Source organism: Emydura macquarii, unplaced genomic scaffold (assembly GCF_026122565.2).
Source record: "Emydura macquarii macquarii isolate MOO-44397 ecotype Brisbane River unplaced genomic scaffold, CSIRO-AGI_Emac_v2 contig_3305, whole genome shotgun sequence".
NCBI lineage: Eukaryota > Metazoa > Chordata > Testudines > Chelidae > Emydura > Emydura macquarii.
The window spans coordinates 2,845,279-2,865,299 of record NW_027133442.1 but is presented as its reverse complement, the minus strand read 5'-3'; the positions used below and the strand labels follow the sequence as shown (position 1 = coordinate 2,865,299).

Here is a 20,021-nt window from a genome sequence, read left to right as displayed (position 1 = left end):
AACGTATGGAATGAGGCTGAGCCTTAAAGGCCGCACTATTTAATATTCACATTGCGGTGGTGCCTAACTGAGATTGAACCAGGCTGCACAAAACACATAGCAAGATATAAAAGTCCTGCCCCTAAAAGAATTTGCAATTTAAAGACAACGAACATGGGATGCAGGAAAGGAATGCAACATACCAGCAAAGTGATCAGAGGAATATCTTGATAGCACCACTTTTGTTTACAGGGGTAAACAAAATGGTAAGTAGGGGATGGGTTTGAGGGAGGGAAGAAGGGGGTAGAAGGGAGGCAGGGAGGAGAGTGCAAAGGGACAGACAAATGATCTGACGGGGAAAGACCAAGGCCCTGAAGCAGAGGGAGAGTGGCAGTCAGAGACAGACAAGAGCAATTAATCAACAGCCACTCAGCAAAACAAAGTGACCAGAGTGGGGCTGGCTGGTTCCCAGGATGTCAGGAGCCCGGTGGGGAAGTAACAACCCTGCTGTACTTGCCTGGAGAGAGAGGACCTCCTGGCAGCTGGCCCTTTCAGACAGATTCCATTGATAATGGTTTACCTGAGACAGAGCTGTTCCAAAGGCACTCTTTGTATTTCAGGTAACTGCTGCTTTATAAGCTGGTGATTATAGTGATGGCTACTGAAAAGATGAAAGCAGACTCCAGAGGCTACGCGCCCTGCTCGCCCTTTCCTTTGCAAAGCATTGGCTTTGGACACAAACGTGTCTTCCAGACTTTCCATTCCTTTGCTCGGGTCATATCTGCAAAAGGAAACAAGTCAAAATTGATGAGCATGGGAGTTTCACTTCAAGCAGGCAAAGAGTACTGATGCTGAAAACTCAAGCAGAGAGGTACTGATAACTTTCAGAAGGCCATAACTGCCAACACTATGGATACAAGTCTGTAACTGGGCCATGCATGGAACTGCTGCTGAAGTCAATGGGAGCTCTGTGACAGAGGAAGCTACGGAATGAGGCTCTTTCAATTTTTCTCCAGCTCTTTAAGAGATATAAATTCATACTTTGATGTGTTAGACAGCTTTTTAAAACTGATACCATGCAGAAAACGTAATTCACCAAGATCACAGTTCCAGCCGAATAATCCAATACCTTTTCTCTTTCATTTTTCCAGAATCAATCACAAAGACCACATCATCAATGGTGATGGATGTTTCTGCGATGTTCGTAGATATGATGATCTTGGTAACTCCTACAGGAGGCTTAAGGAACACAGACTGCTGATCTTCACTGGACAGTGAGGAATGCAGTGGATAAACAACACACCTAGAAGAAAAAGATGACAGCACGCTTATTTTTTCCAGCATTTCATCCTCCCAACACCTGTGCATTCACACAAGCTTTAGCCCAAAGTACTGTCTGTTGTACATCCCCATTCTCAGAACGGAGCCCACACGCAGCCCGTGAAGCCTGTCCCATCTTTGGAATGCCACTCCACAACTTTGGCATGGGGATTCTGCTGAGAAATTTGATGACCAAAACACATCAGACTAACCAGGAGAATAACTTCTTGTTTAAATGCAACATTTAAATTGTGAGCTAAATAATGCTCGTGACAGTTTCTCTCCAAGTATTAGCTTATTTTTCCTTGTTCTTGAATTTTTTCTTGCCCATCTCCACAAAATTTAGAATGTTTTACCTTAGAAATACCCAATACTTCACAGCGCTAAAAATGCAGAAGTTTTTGAAGGGCAAAACAGGTAACAGATAAAGTGAGACACTACATTTTTCAGCCTTCCATTGGATTGCCTCAGCTACTGCATGAAGACTCATTGCTGATAGCACGTAAAGACTACCTAGGTTCTTATACAACACCCATGACCAAAGAATCTGACAGCCTCCCAAAATGATAAAGTTATATTTATCTTGGTCACCAAATCTGCAACTTTTCCTCCCCCAGTTTGAGGAAATGGGACTAGAACTTACATTGCAAATGTGAAAGTGCATAGCTAATAAAGGACCTGTTCCAAATGGAACAGAAATGGGAGATAACAGCATCTAAGCCTTCTCCATCACCAGCTGTCTCAAACAGTAAGTAATCTTCACTTGTAACTGGATATGGATATCAGAGTTTAAGTAGACGATAACCTTTTTGAATCAGTTTCTTTACCCTTGATTTAACTTCAACACACTAATTGTTTTGGGACACTCATGGCTTACCGCTTACTGTGCCTATTATTGAAAAGGGCATTTGACTGTAGCTGTTCATAAAGCATCTTAATTTCTGCTAGACCAGGCAAAAATATCAACACAGCACCTGGGGGAAAGAAAAAAGTTAACAGAAGAGGTCACCTACAAAGCACTGTTCAATGTGACTATTATAACAGTATACAAAGGCCCCAGTCAAAACTGGAGCTCCAGTTTGCTATGTGCTACACAAACTCACAAGAAACAATCAACCCCTTTGCAAAGAATTTACAAGCTAAGCAGACAAGACAAAGACATCAGCAAACTGCCAATGGTACGTATCTTTGTTTCAGTTTTTGCGCTGGCCCAGTGTACCCCTCTCCCACTCTGCCCATCCCCACAGAAATAAGGGGCTTCCCCACATTGATACAATCAAACATCCTCAGAGAAAATCAGAAGTTACGGAAATTATGTTATGGACAAAAGCGTCAATTGGGCACAATCTAGGCAAGCACGTAACTGTTACACATATTCCTGCTACCCAGCCCGCAATGGACAGTCAAGTTACCTGGTGGGTATGAGTGTTTGCCACTGACTATCCACTCCAGCAGGGCCTCTATTAATTCAAGATTCACTTTGTCTAAGTCCATGGCAGCCATTGTTTTTAGCACTGATTTACTAACCCCTGAAAGAGAAATTAAAACCGGACAGGATCACAGGTGAGCTGATGTCTCATAAAAGGGCATATAGCATACAGTTATGGCTACGCAAAGGATCAACAGCCTTTCACCAAGCAGAATCCTGCACCCCTGTAAATATGGCTGAGGGGTACAGTAAGTTTATAACCTATGAGTGCAGTCTGTCCCTCCCTCCCCTATTCACAGTCTCTCGCAGTCCTTCTCTCCCACTCCTCCAACTCTTCTCTCTCTTCTTCCTCACACCTTGTTGGGTCTCATATATGCCCAATGAACCCCACTCCCGGTGTACCATAACCCATGAACAAACTGATGCCAGTCCAGCACCACTCATCTACACAGCTACCAGGCAGGAGTTGGGAAGACCATGGGGGCAGGCGAGGACTGACACCAGAGGTCTCCAGGACCCCACACACAAACTGTCCGGCCTTCTCCCAGTATTTCATTTCTTAAATACAACAGACCCCAAAATCCCCTTACCCTTTAGGGCTACAACAATATGCAGCCCCACAAACACCCACACCCCAAGACGCAAGCCCAGAGCTGTATGTGAAGGATTACGATGAAAAGAAGGCAGGGGAATAACACAACATAGCCTTTTACAAGTCAGTATACATCCCAGTGGAGTCCAGCAGCAAAGCCCTGGAATGGGAGCTGCACATGGGCATGTTCCCTGTAGCCGAGTACAGCCTTCTAGAAAAATCAGAAGTCTTTAACGCAGCAGCTTTCAAACTGTACTAATGGTCTATGGAGCTCTTCAAAGTGATCTGAGGAAGAAAACTCTCTGAGAATCAAGCAGCGGGGAGAGCTAGGGGTTGAGAGGAAGGGGCTTGTAAGACAGCTTTTCTCTCTCTCTTATGAAGTGGTCCACAAAATGACAAGTTGAATAGGAGAACCCCTGTTCTGAAAGCTCCAAAGACACCCAAGTGGAAGAGGGCAGAGAGATCTTTCCTTATCCAAGATACCCATCAAGGGTAACTACAAGGAAAAAGGAAGTGGAAGTCTCCATGGTATTTAAAAAGGGAAAGCAATGTCTTCGGTAATATGTAAAAAAAAATGGTCCTTTTTCACATGTTAAGAACTATTTCATGCTAGACTTTCGCTCTAGTTCAACAGTAGAACTGTGAAGGGGATTTATCTTCCCAGCTGGCAGAGGGCTTTTAATCATAATGGTTTCTAATCAAACCAACACAGACACACAGAAATGTAGGGCTGGAAGAGACCTCGAGTCCCACCTAGACAAGCTCCTGAGCTGAAGCAGGACCAAGTATGTCTAGACCATCCTTAACAGGCTGGTCGTGAAAACCACTAGTGATGGGGATTTCACAATCTCCCTTGATATCCTGTTCCAGGGCTTAACTACCATTAGAGTTAGAAAGTTTCCTAATATCTAACCTCAATCTCCCTTGCTGCAGATGAAGCCAATTACTTCTTGTCCTACCTTCAGTGGATATGGAGAACAACTGATCATTGTCCTCTTTATAACAGCCCTTAACACATTTGAATATTTTTATCAAGTCCCCCACAAGTCTTCTTTCCTCAAGAATAAACGTGCCCAGATTTTTTTTTTAAACCTTTCTTCATAGGTCAGGTTTTCTAAACCTTACCATTTGTGCTGCCCTCTTCTGGACTCTCTCCAATTTGTCCACATCTTTCTTACAGCGTGGCACCTAGAATTGGACGCAGTACTCCAGCTGAGACCTCACCACTGCTGACTGGAGTGGGACAATTACTTCCCATGTCTTACATATAACACGCCCATTAATGTATCCCAGAATGTTGAACTTCACAAACATGAAGGCTCAAATTATGAAAATGCATGTTGTATACTTTACAATACATTCCAGAGTTTGTAAATATGCTTTTTGAGATTTGAGAGAGATTACCTTTGTATCGTATCAGGAGCTGTTTAAAAGTTAATTGCTGATCTGGGACTGAATCCTTGACAGTAGTGTCATCCTGTAGGAGGTGAGCACATCTTAGATCTTCCTCTACTTCTTCTAATGCAGTTCTCTTGCGTCTTGCTTTAAGTTTGTCTTCTGGACTTTGCTTTGTGTTGCGCATATATGGACTACCATCCTCCAAGACATACCTGAACATGAGCAGAGAGAATTCAATCATAGGGAAAGGAGTTTGTACTGTCTACCCTTTAAATTAAGCTTTCAAGGTATTATACCATGCCCATCACCATGGTAACCGCATGCCTTAAAATTCATATAAAGAATTTGAGTGGCTAATCATAGCCAAGTTTTCTCTTCTGTCCTCCATAGGTTTCATGGGGCTGACCCTCATGGCTTGGATTTCTTGCACTGGAAGAAGAAGGGCTCCAATATCAGGTAGGAGGTGGTGATGGTGTGACCAAGAAGGGGTTTTTGTATGATCTTTATTCAGGTCTAAATTGAAATTCAGATCTACACAACATTTTCTATGTAGCTTCCAGCAATCTTAAATAAAGTAGATTAGGCCCTATTTTGATTACATTTGTACAATGTCAGATCAAAGGGGATTCCAAAGTCCTGCCCAACTATTTAAATCTTTCTAGTGTTTGTATCGGTTGTGAAGTTCACAATAAAAATATATAATGGACTTGCATCTATAAAATAGGTCACAAATCCTACCACAGACATGAACCATAAGTAATGGAAAGTTCAGTAGATTTGACAGTAGTCCACTGGTAAACTCTTCAGGGCAGGGACCATGTCTCACTGTATATCTGTACAGTCTAACAATTGGGAACTCTAGATACTACTGTAGTATAAGACACATGTACAGCTTTAGACTGAACACACTCATGATACTTGGAGGCTTCAGATTATAGGTGAGAATCTAAAGGATCTTTTTTGTTTATATACAGAACTGATGCAGTCTGTAAGTCACCACCACGTCAGAATTCCAAAGAGAGACAAGGCGGGTGAGGTAATGTCTTTTATTGGACCAATTTCTGCTGGTGAGGGAAACATGCTTTCGAGCCACTCTGGGAAAGGTACTCCAAACATCACAGCTAAATACAAGCTGGAACAGATTGTTTAGCTTAATTAGTTAGCACACATTGTAAGGCTTGAATGGTCCTTTAGAATACATGTTATCTATTCATCCTAAACAACCTGTTCCAGCTTGCATTTAGCTGTGATGTTTGGAATACCTTTCCCAAACCTGAAGAAGAGCTCTGTGTAGCTCGAAAGCTTGGCTCTCTCGCCAAGAGAAGCTGGTCCAGTAAAAGACATTACCTCACCCACCTTGTCTCTCTAATATCCTGGGACCAACAAGACAACAACTATACTACATACAACAATGGAAGTATTCCAAAGGATGTTTACTTCTGAGAATGCTGCCAATGATTTCATACCTTGTCACTGCAATTACATCTTCCAGAAAAAACTGATCCACAGGGAAAGTCCGACCTAAAGAAAAAAGTGAGAATGTTAAAGCAACAGGCAAGCTACCTTTTTAGGAGTGGAGTTCAGGAGCGGGGGATAGTGTTTACAATTTCTCACACTGGTGTTTCACCACTTGAATCCTTGTCCCCCCTCCATGAACTTAACAGCATTATGGAGGTTCTTTTAGCACTACACTGCAGTCCGGAACACAACTCAGTCCAGAACACATGGCTGAGGCTTTTTTAAAACACTGATGGCATTCACCAGTATAACCAAGGAGGATTCCTGTAGCGAAGTAACTTGGTGCAGTATTAGAATTATAGGAAGCTACATATTTCCATCTGGCTAGGTATTTCTATCATGCTCAGTGTGATATCTGGGCATTTTATAAATGTTCACACATCCAAATGTGGGCCTACATGTACACCTGGATACTCAGTCGACTCCCAATTTACCAGAACAGAAGGGACTGTTTTTCCTGTTTTGAGGAAGCTATGTCAGAGAGCTGGGTCTTGCATTTTGTCTTGAAGATAATGTTTCTTGTCATTCTTGGCTCTTGTGGGAGCTCCAGAGCTGTAGGCCAACTCATAGACTTTAAGGTCAGAAAGGACCATTATGATCATCTAGTCTGATCTCCTGAACAACACAGGCCACAGAACCTCACCCACCCGGTCCTGTAATAGACCCCTAACCTAAAACTGAGTTACTGAAGTCCTCAAATAATGGTTTAAAGACTTCAAGTACAGAGAATCCACAAAAGAATTCACCAGCAAGTGACCCATGCCCCAAGCTGCTGAGGAAGGCAAAAATCCCCCAGGGTCTCTGCCAATCTGCCCTGGGGGAAATTCCTGACCCCAAATATGGCGATCAGCTAAACCCCAAGTATGTGGGCACAACTCACCAGCCAGACACCGAGAAATAATTCTCTGTAGTAACTCACAGCCCACCCCATCTAACATCCCATCACAGGTCATTGGGTATATTTACCACTAGTAGTCTGTTTCCAGATCCCCCTGCCATAGAAAGTTTGATCATTTTGAACAGGTGAACTTGTCTCTGAAATAACTCAGGCCCAGCACACTCAGAGTTTTGAGGATCAAGACCAGCACCTTAAACATGATTTGATGTTTGATGAGTAGCCATTGACCTGTCTTAGTAGCAGATGGTTTGCTGTGTGTTGCACCAGCTGCAGTTTTAGTAGCTATTTTTCATTTCCATATAGAAATATGTTGCAATACTGAAGGTCACAACTGTGACTGACTCTGCGTCTGGCAGAATGGGATAATATCTCCTGGCCAGCCAAAGGGGGTAAAAGGCATTTTGTGCTACTGTTGCTAATTGAATACTCAACAGGGAGCCCAAGAGAACGAGGATGCAAATCACGGCTAGCTGGGCAGACACCCACTGCTGAGAGCCGCAATCTGGAATAGTCGAACTCTTTGAAACATGTCCAGTATTATCATTTCTGCTTATTAGGTTTAGCTTCAAACACCTGCTCTTCGTCCAGGCACTGTGCTTACTGGGAATATCACTTGATAAAGGAGCAAGTCATCTCCAAAAAATGCTCCAATTAAAAATTTTTATGAATTGCTCGTTTACCAAATTCAGTTAAAAAAAAAAAAAAAACACACCAAAACAATTTAATCTTTACTGATTCGCTATATTTTAAGTGAATTTAGCGAAGCCAGCAATTCATAAAATATTTACTGATATTCAACAAGTGCTTTATCTATGGAGCAGAATTCACCGAGAATGACTAGTCATGAACTCATTGGTGAACCTGGACACCAGAAGTGGTGCTAAGTATTGCCAGGCAGGAAGTCAGAGGGTAAATCCCAGTCTTGGTATTTGATCTACTGAGAAGGCAACAGCTGAGAGCATGGGTGTAAGCAGCACACTGTTCCTAAGGAAGGAAGGTATTCTTGATGTTGCTCTCAGCAGCAACCCCTGCTGTCCATGAAGCAGCAGTGTTAATAAGATTTCGGAAGAAATCCCTCAGCAAGAGGAAAATTTAGGTGAAATGAGATCTAACCCAGGAAGAGAGACATTTTGAGAGACAAAATAAGGCTCCAGGAATGCACAGAGGTATGATAGCAGCTGAGGACCAGTGTTACATATCCTGAATTCCTCTTGCCTTCAAGTACTCTACTGTAGCTTCTGGAAGAGAGCCAAATGGAAACTGTTTCATGTTGGGAAAGCCTCATGCTAGAGATAAACAGCTAAAAGATAGAAAATGAATAAAAAATAGCACTGAGCTTCTGTCATTGGAACACAATGATATTTCCCAAACGCAATAAAATATATTGATGTTACATATTTATAAGAGGGTCTTATGCCAAACTATATAACGGTACATTATTTGATGGACAGATTCTTGTAGGCAAACAGACTTGCAGTTTTATAAAGTAAAAATAAACAAATGGTACATTTATTCTTTACTTTCATGCTTAGACTGCCCTTTATAGGTCTGTGGTATGATCATCGCCAGGGGCTGGAAATCCTCAACCTGAAACACTTGTCCCTAGACATTGTTTGTAACCTCTAGCATAGAGCTAAAAACAGTGCTATAACAGTGCCTAGGTAACATTGTATCGTGAGAAACACTCCCCATGCCATTGTAAATTTCTCATCTAAGCTAAAATCAAGCCTATAAAATAAGTTACGTGATGGATAATAAAAAACAAACAAACTGTTCTTCACCTGGTATGTTAATAACTGGACAGGAGTAAAAGTACTGAGAGAAAAGCTCTGCATTCAAGGTGGCACTCATTAGTATAATACGCAGGTCTGGCCTCTGAAACATAATATCCTTCAAAACCAGCAGCAAGAAGTCACTGAAGAAAACAAGCAAAAGACATCTGAATTTCTTCAGTGTTAATTTCCAAATCTCTTCTCTCCCTAGTCTGGGGCTCACTTTCCTGGCATCTCTACAAGCGTGGCAGGAACACCATGTGAAGCTGCATCCACAATAGTCTCTCTCTGGGAATGGCCTTTTGCTAGGAATTTGGTAATTTACTATGAGTGACCTTATAATTACCTACACTTTTTGGCTGTCCCTTTCCAGAGTGTCTGGATTCCTTGGTATATTTACTTAGATTTAACCAAAAAACAGCTCTAGGTGCCCGAACTGGTAATTAAGCTGATATCATGGCAGCCACCACCCAACAGTATTAAATAACCATACACAGATAAATTAGCTGAGCCAGCCAATATATCAAAGCGACAGTCAACCCCTTTTCACCTTTCCCCCTGGGAACATTTCCAGCACCTTCACCAAAATAACAGGTCAAATAAATGGCTTTTTCAGGAGGCTTAGAAGGTAATCAAGTTCAGGGTTTTTGAATAGGGGGAAAGCAAGGGGGAGGTGTCCAGTCCTGTGGACCCCTTGCCAGCAGCCCCTTCTCTTTGATAATGAAGAGGCTCCAGCTTGGGCATCTCCAGTAACTACAGAGTGGCAGATTATTGTAGGGAGAGAGGTGGTCTCAGATAGGCAGGATCCAGGCCATTTAAAGCTTTACAGGGCACGACCAATGCTTTTAAGCTTACCCAGAGACTGTCCACATAGTTGCAGTGGGCCATCTAGTACTGAAAGCATCTCACATGGAGGATGCTTAAGGAGTGCCTCCCACCTGTTCTTCTCTGCTTATAGAGCTAACAGACCTAGCCCCTTCCAGAGCACCGTTGGTCAGAGGAATGTATTTGGGAGAGGTTGGATTAGGACAGGGCCGGGAGGGGGAAGGATTGGGGGAGCCCCATTTGGGGTGTTCTGCTGGGGATGGGAGGAGTCTTTATGGCTTTCTGAGGCAGCATGTGGAGAATTAGAGTAGCTGGGGGGAGAGCAAGCTGAAATAGGGAAGAGACAGTGACCTAAAGAACCCACACCACCGCAGTTAAAAAGCCACGTCCCTGTTGTCCCTCCCGTTCCAACCTACAACTGTTCTTAAAATGTGGCTGCAACTGTGATGGTTGACGGGAAATGTGAGGGTTGACCAATGTGCCTTCTCCTCAAGGAGCTGCCACGGGGACAAAGAGACCAGGAGCAGAAACCAGAATCTCCCATACAGCCATGCATGTAGAGTACTGCCACTAGCTCATCTAACTGGCTGGAAGCAGTTTGACTTCAGTAGTTTGCTACTCGGTCATCCCACGGTGCTCACCTTCATGTACTTGCTTTTCAGTTACGGGATAAGGAATTATTTACCTCTCTTCTGTTCTTTCATGAACTTCATCAACAATAACATGCGTGATTCCCTGTAAAGTCACGTCTCCTTCTAGTCTTCTCAGCAGCACGCCAGTAGTGCAGTACAACAATCTGGTAGCTGGTGACTGGAACAGTAAGCAAGAACACAAAACATTCAGTGGAGTTTTAGACGTTTACAGCATTCCTAATACAAAGTACAGTGGGTGCATGTTGCTGTACGGCACTCATTCCCAAGGTGTCTGAGCAGTTCCTGCTTCAAGCAGGAGTGAGCGATTTTTCTTCTCACATTACCCTTAATTCAACTTAAATGCACTTATCTGCTTCTTATCAGGGAACCGTTTTTCAAGAGGGCAATGAAATATCTAAACTATCTCGTCTAATTCTTTCCTGCTTCAGTAGCTGCATGTTAAACACTTGACCATTTGCCTTGTTCAGCAACGATGAGAGCTGTTGTAAGGGTGATGAGACTGGCCTTCTGATCCCTATTTTGATTAATCAATGAAGGTTTATACAGAATCATTCAGGAATGATGCACATTTTGCCCCATGGGACAGAATGAAAAAGTGCTGCAATTGTGGTCAACAGCAGGGACAGAAAAAGAAAGCAAGGATAAAATTGGAAGGCTCAAGTTAAAAAGGGATGGACAAAACAGCAAACTAAAAATCAAACTCTTTGCGAAACAATTGGTAGCCCTTGTAAACTGATCTGTTTTGGTTTTCACTCAAAACTTACTTTATATTTTGTTCAATCAACTTTTTAGCTCCAGAGCTTTGACAGGTTTAATTTTATTTTTTAGTCTTGATTTCACTTCTGCAAATCGTATTGATTCAAAATTTGTCAATATGGATGACAGAAGAAACTGAATGACAGATAGAGCTTTAAAAGAGTGAATCTGCATTTTCCAAGAAACACGTTAAAAAAGGGGAAAGGATGGCCCACAGAATATCACCTGTAAGAAGGCAGCTCAAATTCAGCCCACATCACTAGGGACTGTAGTGCTATGCTTTGATTTCTGCTTGGTGACTAATGAAAGTGGTTTCAGTCCAGTTTCCAGAGGACAAGTACTCATATCACAAAACCTACTACCAGTACTGATTTTTTTGTTGGCCATCTCAGCAGAGAGGCTAACCAATGAACGTACACTAAGACTAGTACTACCTTCTCATCCTAAGATGTGCCCAACAAGTGTGGCTTGAGGTAAAATGGCAGGGTAGCATGAGGAAGCTTGAACTGCTCTGGTCATACTGTAAGTATCCTGTGGATAAAGGATTACATCTCTAGGACAAGTAATTTGTATCTTTTAGAGCCACTAAGCACATTTTAAAAGAATTATATTAAAAACAGGCAAAGCATACAAACCTTTACACTTTCTAAACGGATCTGGTATCCCACAGTGAGCCCAACTCTTTCTGTTCTCTCCTGGGCTACACGTTCAGCTACAGAAATGGCAGAGATCCTGCGAGGCTGAGTGCATATGATATTGGCTACCCTACTTGGAGGACCTTTCAGTGAAGCATCCAAAATAAACTGAGGAATCTGAGTGGTTTTTCCACACCTACATGAAAAAAAAAGTAAAACTTTTTAAAAGTGTCTTTCATCAGAATGAGTTAAGAGGGCTGGCTTCCAATTTGTATTTCCTTGTTTTTATTAATTTGTGTCACACTTCATGTGAGATTCCTTAATAATTCAAAATTCATCTACGATTTCAGTAATTTAACATCAATGATTTATGAACTCGATCGTTCCAGAACATGGGTTGTATGATTAATCTTAAGACGTCTTCCCGTGTATCGTTTGATACTAGAAGTGTGTGTGTAAATCACATCCTTACCCTGTCATGCCACTCACAACAAGCACCTGACGTTTATTCAGCAAGTCAAGGATGGTTTCTCTTTCTTCCCACGCAGGGAGATTCTGTCTTTCTTGCAACATGGACTGGAAGCGCCTAGAAGACTGACCAATATAATTAAGAGAAATTGATCACTCTGGTGAGGAGCCTCAAATCCTGCTCTAGATTCAGATGAGAATTGTGACCAGCTAGTCTGACCTCCTCCATAGCACAGGCCAGAGAATTTTACCAAGTCATTCCTGCATCAAATCCATATTTTATGGTTGAGCGGGAGCATGCCTTTTAGAAAATCACCCTATTTTGATTTAAAGACTTCAAGTAACAGAGGATCAAACATGTCCCTTAGTAATTTGTTCCAAAGATTAGTTACCCTGTTAAAAATGTGTACCTTATTTTTAGCCTGAATTTATCTAGCAACAGTTGCTATGTAAGGCAATCTTCCCTTAAACTGCATCACGTAAAAGGAGGGCTTAAAAAAGTTTACTCCCTCATAGTAAGTGGAAAGCTTCCTCTGGCGAGCACGGCAGCCTAAATCGTCAATTTCTGCAGAATTTAATTGATAAAAATATTAAGGTAAAAATTTTGCAACTGGCAAAGCTGCAAGCAGAAAGACAAAACGGTGTTACTTTACATTCAGTTTGCATTGGGAAGATTTATCTTTACAAATAAAAGCTAGAAACTTAGGCCAATGTTTTCAAATCTGGGGGACCCAAAGTTACCCTTAGGCACTTTTGAAAATTTTACCCTTAAAGCTATATTTTAGCTCTTTAATGGAACTGGCATGCTTTTCAAAAGGCTAAATATCTCCAGCTCCTATTAACTCCACATATACAACTTTTCCTTCCGGTTCTCTCACAGTCACTCTGCCACAGTACATTGTCATATCTTCTAATGCTGATGATGCATATTCTGTCAGGGGAAGTTTACTGATTTGTTAATTTTGCTTAACAGGAATTATAAGTCGTAAGGATTTCCAAAAGAAAAACTCCCACTTGCAATGTATTGGCTACAACAACGTTTCTGCAGCAGTACTAGTTACGATACTGGCCAACACATACTGCTAAAGCAGTAAAATTTACTAGAATACTTGTCGTCATGTTACCTCGATTTCAAAGAAACCGCCCTCTTCTTTAAATAATGCGAAGTTAGAAACACAAATCCATGAAAATGCAAGTGCTCTCAGTGCCTGCAATGGTATTACAAATGTCTAAAATAGTCACTCTCAAATCGTGGTCTGAGGATCACCTGCTGTAGTCAGAACCCATCAGGTGATCCACAGCATGGAGCATCTTGGGAGGCAAGCAGTGTAGGACTGGGGTAATGGGAAGGAGAGGATCAGGAGAAGAACTCTACTGTAAGTATACAGAATTACAGAGCAGGAGAACCACTGGCCTAACAAAAGCGTGATCTGCACAGCATTTGATACTAGGTAAGGTATGGCTTCCCAAAGAGTTCAGATAGGTAAAGGAGCTGCTGTCATTCAGACAGCTGGGAAGAATCAACTTAAGCAGATTTTCCTTTTCTGAAAGACAAGCACAGAATTGTTGCAAAACAAATCTTCTCCACTCTGAAGTCTCATTTATGAAGTACTGTGGAGCACTATAACTCAGCAACTCACCCCTTATTAAAGTTAAAAAGGAAATGATTATACTTTAGTACTCAAGCTATTTAAGATTCTGAGCTCTTTGAGGTATGGACCATGTCTTCATACTGTTTATATCTGCGCACTTAGCACAATGTGTACAGTTTATGTCTGCAATAACTAGCAAAGTGCAGCCCAAACCTAGTTGCGGCCACTGGATTTTATTCTATTCCAAATGTTAAACAATAGTGCAAAGTTCCACCATGTAATTAACTGTGCACTTATACAACAGAGCAGGAAATTTTATTCTTTTTTATGCTCTCAAGGATGAGGATTGATTCTTTATAAACCTAGCTGTAGAATTGCATCTGCAGTCATCCAACAAAAACCTCTAATCTGTTTTCCAACAATACGCGAAAGCATTCTGAACAATGTTATATTATCTCCTAGCAAAATACATATCAGAAAGTCAGAAAACAAATGGATTTTTTTTTGGCACGGTACCTGTTTTATTCGGAATTGCTTGCAGATTTTAACATTTTCATTATGCACAGACTTTGCATTCATGTCATACTTTCTGCAAAGCTTCTTCTTGAGGTTCACGTAGCTCTCATTCTCCACAATAACTTTTTCAGGCTCCTCTTCCTCCTCATCTTCATCATCCTCAGGCTCTGATTCTTTTGTGACTTGAGACAGAAAAAGATATTTTAACATTCAATTCTCTGCAGAGATTGAGAAGGACACTGGTTTGAGGCTGGAGACGTCCTGTATTCAGTCCTGGACCAAAAAATTGGTACTACACCAAGTAACCATTGATCCAAAGTTTTAAGATCCAATGTTACCAGAGCAAATGTTTTATAACATAAAAGAGCTGATTTGAAATCCATATTAATGCTCAACTTCTTAAATCCAGCCATTTCTAAAAGAGTAATCACAAATGCTTTTAAAATGTAATGGGAAGGGTTACATTGACACTATCCATTTGCTCAAAAAATGGTATAGTAAACTTTCCCAAGAAAGTTTACCTTACAGAAGAGACTAGCTCTGGAACATTTCATCTCAACAAGTGAAAGTTTTGGAAAGTTACAAGTAATTCAAGACAGGGGATAGGAATACAATCTTTACTTATTGGTAGAGCCCTGTGTAAATCACAATTTTACAGATTGTGCGGAAATTAACACTGCAATTTTTCCCACGGTGGGGACACAGAAGAGGGCATCCACATATGCCAGTCTTGTGCTCAGTGCAGCTTGCAGCGCGCAGCAGCAGCAGTTGGAACAGCAGAATGTGGGTGGGAGGATGGGCAGCAAGATGGACGGGGTCCTGGTGTCTGGTTTTATACAAGGCCCAGCAGCCAGCGCTGCCACTACTTGAAACATGAATAGACGTGGCCCCGGGAGGAAGATGTGGGGAAGCAGAAACGGGCATCCATGCATACCAGCCTCGTGCTCGTGCTGGCTAGTGTGCCTTGCATAAAACAGGCTTCTCAGCTCGCCCCGAACCCGCTGCTCCAACATGACACTGCCATGCGCTACGAGCTGTAGCGAGCATGAAACCAGCGCTTCCGCCTCTCTGCAGTTGGAAAAAATCGCAGCAGTTTGAGAGGGACTCAGCGGCCATGCACATTCCATGAAAAAAATCAAGACTTTCCTGTGACACTGCCATTAATTTTCAAAAGAATATCCCGGAATTCCACAGGGCCTCACTCATTGGAGCTGCTGCCACTCCTGTGACAAATAATGTGGGTCCACGAGTAACTCCTAACACATTTGTTTATAGATTATGCTTGTGTAATCCATCCAGCAGTATGCAGCAATATTACAAATGAGAAAGAACATCATTGGGAACATTATAAATCTGGGTGAAACCCCTGCTCAGCCTTAACTCCAGCTTGACCATGTTTGTTTGTTTTTTTGCCTAGGAATTTTTTAAGTTTTTAAATGATTCAAAATTGGCCAGTAACAGAAGCACTGGGACTGACAAGCTGTCTGAACTTCACTCCCAGGCTCTTGCTTTAGCCTCCAGACCCTTATCCCAACATCAAAAGAAAAGCCTTTATGACACTGTCCTTTACCTTCTGATGTCTGATTTAAAACAGATGAACTATCTGTATGTGTTCTTGTTGAGGGTGTTGCCAGCAGAGACAAAGGAGGGACGCTATACTTGTGGTAAGTATTAGTAAGTAACTCCGTTATTTCCGATTCATCCTCCAAACAAGTTATTAAAGAATACACAACTGGTTCATTAGACTCTGCAGATGTCAAGGCCTTTCCATAGAGGAATTCAGCAATGTGTAAACGACAAGCCAAAGGTAGATTCTCATTGCTGGAATAAAATGCCACAACGGGTGCCTGATACGGATATTTGTTATCCTCAGGAAATCTTATTTCGAGTTCGTACAAAGGAGAGGTATCGCCATTAGATCTGAGGTGAGCATCATCCACAGAACTCTGTAATGTTTCTGGCAGGTGCTTTGGAGCAGTTCCATGCTGGAATTTGCATCTTGAGCCAAACCTGCAACTTCCTTGAAGGTAAAATTTACAGACTTTATTTAAAGACTGTTTTGCCACATCTTTGGCAGAACTATCCCTTTGTTTGGATTTGCTGAGTTTATTTGTTAGGTACTCCAGTTCCAATTCAATTGTCCAAACTCTGTTTTTAATTCTTTCTATAAAATTTTCTGCGTAGATTGAACGGAGAGCAAAAGCCTCTTCCTGCCTTTGTTCCAGGCATTCTTCTATCCTGGCCTGAACAGCTGCTTCTGAGATTTGCATCCTCTCTCCGTATCTTTCTGAAAAGCACTGCAACAACAAGTGTTCCAACGATGCCCCAATGTTGCCATTGCAGGATCTTAGTATTGTCCGACAGCGCTCACTAGCAAAGCCATACCTACAGCCACATGGAGAAAAAATTGCAAAAGGCAACGACAAAAGATCAGTGAAATATGAAGTCACTGTAGATCTATTCAATTAAACTAATTTAATAGAAGCTTATATGGAATCAGACATCATTACTTTTTCATTTGAAATATTTTAAGAGAATTTTAATGCTCCTGGGAGGTGCCAAACTGGCAGCTATGGAAACGGAAGTCCATTGTTTAGCCAGACCTTCCCCATTTCAAAAAGTAACACGTGACAGCTATAGGATTATTAAACCATACAGTGCAAAGTCAACTCTTGAAAGAAAGTTTAGTTACTTAAAGACAGAAAGCTTTCACATATGAAAAAATAGTGGAGGAATGCTTGTATGGTACCATGTGTGAACTACAACAAAGGAATTCTACCTGATATAGAAATATTTGCCCACTGGAACTGCCAAAAATTGAATACAAATATTTTCCATTTCCATTGACTATCCTGAATATTTTGAGAAGGTTTTACAATATCTATTTCTGTTTCTTGGAGACAACTAAAACCACCAAACGTAGCTACTGCTGCTAGGCTGGAATGATTTAAGTGTTATTTTAGGCCTATTCACAAAAGGGTTGTTCTTGTTAGTCCTCTGCAGGAAGAGCTTCCACTGAAGTCAACAAGAGTACCATGCACTAAGGGCTTAAAGTACAGTTTCCGATACAAACGTATTATTTATTGTGAATAGAATCACCTGGAAAGTTTATGTACAGCAAATGAAGACACTTCACTTTCCACAATTTTGTGTTCATCTGGTTCAGAAATTGCCCTTGTAGTTACATCAAAAATCTCTTGGTCTGTTGAACAGCACTGGACATCATCATCAAGATAATCAGGTTCATCATAGTCATCTTCGCCTGATGCAGCCATTCTGATAAAGCGATATCAAATCAATAATATCATTTTAAATTTTAATTCGATGCAAAACAGTGCTCCTGGTTTAAACAGAAAATTCTAACTCCTGCTTTCATTGATTTAGTGTTGAGGGGATGGGGAAGGAAGAGGATTCAAAAGGGTGGTGTTTCAAATAAATGGACAATTTAAGAACAATATACTGCTTTTATTTATAATAGCATGTCTGCTAAACTATTATACCTTACATGTCAGTTAGATGTGATCACCATTAATTGGCAGAATGCAATTTCAAGAGCAAAAATATTGCACACAGCAAACATCTGAAATAATGATTTTTTTAAAAATAATTTTTGTCCACAACTTAGGAATCCTGACTAACTTTCCTAGAGAAGTCAAGTCTTTCTATGGAACGGCTAGAGGAGTGCAAAGAAACCAAAAACCTTCAAGAATGACCATCAGCAAAACAGGGAAGATCAAATTTGATATTCCTGTTATTTCTAAAGTTAATAAAAAATAAAGACATCTTTAAACCTCACAAAGCACAGCCAAAAAAAAAAACAAAAAAAAACAAAAAAAAAAACAAAGCCATTTTCCCCTCTTCAAGCCAACTTTAAAGTAATAAGGGAGAAAGCAATTACTTTTGGAGGAACTTTCATCTAAAAGAAATCCCAAAACACTTTACACACCACACAATGTCACACTAATGTAATGATCTGTGGTGTGGAACATAGTTGCCATTTCATACCAATAGTACACACCAGTTTGCAATAAGAAAGGTAGAAAAAAAATTGGTAAACCTATTCCAACATAGCAACTATGAAAATATACTGAACAGATGAGAATTATTTTTGGCTCCCGACATTATCACATATTACAACAGTGCCAAGTGAATGATGGAAAAAGCTAGAGGCTTTCACATGCAAAATATTTCTCCTATAAGCAAAGGTACCCATGTAAAAAAACGGATCTGGCCAGGTTTATTTGTTTAAACTAACTCTGAATCAGCAGACAGCGCTTGTCCCTGGAGTTCTTGGAGGAGTTCTTTCACCCTTTGCTGATTCTCAGATGTCATATTTATGGTCTGCAGAGACATCCTCGTTTCAGGTCCCTGTTTGGTTCGGCCTCCTCTTCTGATAACACAGCTTGATCTAAAAATTAAATCACCCACACACAAATTCCACATTTATTTATGTAACTGAAATTATACAGACTAATCAGATTTCAACATCAAGAATCCAAGGGAAGATTTAAAAACCAGAGAAACAAAGTGAGAGGTCCTCCAACACACAACCACAATGGGACACTTGATTGTGGTTATTTGTCAAAGGGTCTTTAAAAACACACACTTTTTTGGGTCTTATGTCAGATCCTCATTGTTTTCAAGTAATTTTGCTAGATAAAATTAGCAGTGGTTACAATACAGCCAAGCATGTTTAAGTATAGACTGGCTAGAATACATTCTGGGTAACAAATCTGACCATAATGCATGCCCACTAAGATTATATAATAAAAAGAGAGAGACTTTTTGGCAGACCAAAAACGATCATGCATTTGCATTTAAGCATGCTTTAAACTGGGATATGTAAAATTTGAGGAGTAGAAGTTAGCTTTACAGGGCTGGTAATGCAATATACAAAGCAGAACTCTTTGCCAGAAAGTATAGATTTTTTATTTGAACATGAAAATTCACTTTTTCAATATTTACATTTTAAATGGAAGTTGATTATAGAGCCTGTCCACTCTTCTTTTTAGATTTTTGTACCATCTATTGTTACTTACTTACTACTATAGACTTAATGTTGCACAGTTGCTCTGGTGAAAATAAGTTGCCCCAAAGAGAAAGAGTGCCACCAAGGCACTGCCAAAAGCAGCAGGAAGAGTGGGAGGTGTGTGCGGGAACTGAGTACAGGACTGGGAGCCAGGAGACCCTGCATTCTGTTGTGCTTTTCAAACTCCTCCCTTAATTAGTCTTAAGGCTTTAAAATTTACAAACATTTACTGAAACATCCCACTACTCCATGCTGAGTTTAATCTCTGTAAACCTCACTTACTCTCATGTGTGAAATCAGTTTAATTTGATCCTCCCTAACATGAAGGTCAGACCAGAACCAGTGTCCGGGACTTGAAAGCTAGGAATTAGAGGCAAAGTTTAGCACCAATCTGGTCATCTTAAAAGCTCATTTAGGCACTACAATTACACTGTGCATAATAACTACTCAGGGGTTTCCAGTTTAATCTCTTCTGAAACGTTATCTTCGGTGGCTAACTAATGAAAATGACATTGACAATTATTCAGGTAACAATGCTCTAAAAATATAGCAAGAACTATTCAAATGTGCCTAATTGTGGCAAAATCCTTTGTTTAAAAACCTATAGATCAGGGCCTGGATTTCTTTTAAAGGAAGGCTTT

General features: G+C 40.9%; 1 protein-coding gene across 5 annotated transcripts in view; it reads right to left on the bottom strand.

Moving 5' to 3' along the window:
* DHX57 (DExH-box helicase 57) overlaps positions 1-20,021 on the bottom strand; it is a 32,413-nt gene that overhangs the window by 9,793 nt on the left and 2,599 nt on the right. For all 5 annotated transcript variants that reach the window (XM_067532794.1, XM_067532796.1, XM_067532793.1 and 2 more), the window contains exons 3-16: positions 18,607-18,759; positions 17,451-17,627; positions 15,922-16,736; positions 14,352-14,533; positions 12,248-12,369; positions 11,776-11,971; positions 10,417-10,541; positions 8,916-9,049; positions 6,185-6,239; positions 4,725-4,930; positions 2,712-2,828; positions 2,177-2,273; positions 1,109-1,282; positions 560-760 (exon numbers count right to left, since the gene is read on the bottom strand). In XM_067532794.1, the coding sequence (XP_067388895.1) occupies positions 560-760; positions 1,109-1,282; positions 2,177-2,273; positions 2,712-2,828; positions 4,725-4,930; positions 6,185-6,239; positions 8,916-9,049; positions 10,417-10,541; positions 11,776-11,971; positions 12,248-12,369; positions 14,352-14,533; positions 15,922-16,736; positions 17,451-17,627; positions 18,607-18,759 (2,754 nt within the window). The remainder of the gene's footprint in view (positions 1-559; positions 761-1,108; positions 1,283-2,176; positions 2,274-2,711; positions 2,829-4,724; positions 4,931-6,184; positions 6,240-8,915; positions 9,050-10,416; positions 10,542-11,775; positions 11,972-12,247; positions 12,370-14,351; positions 14,534-15,921; positions 16,737-17,450; positions 17,628-18,606; positions 18,760-20,021) is intronic.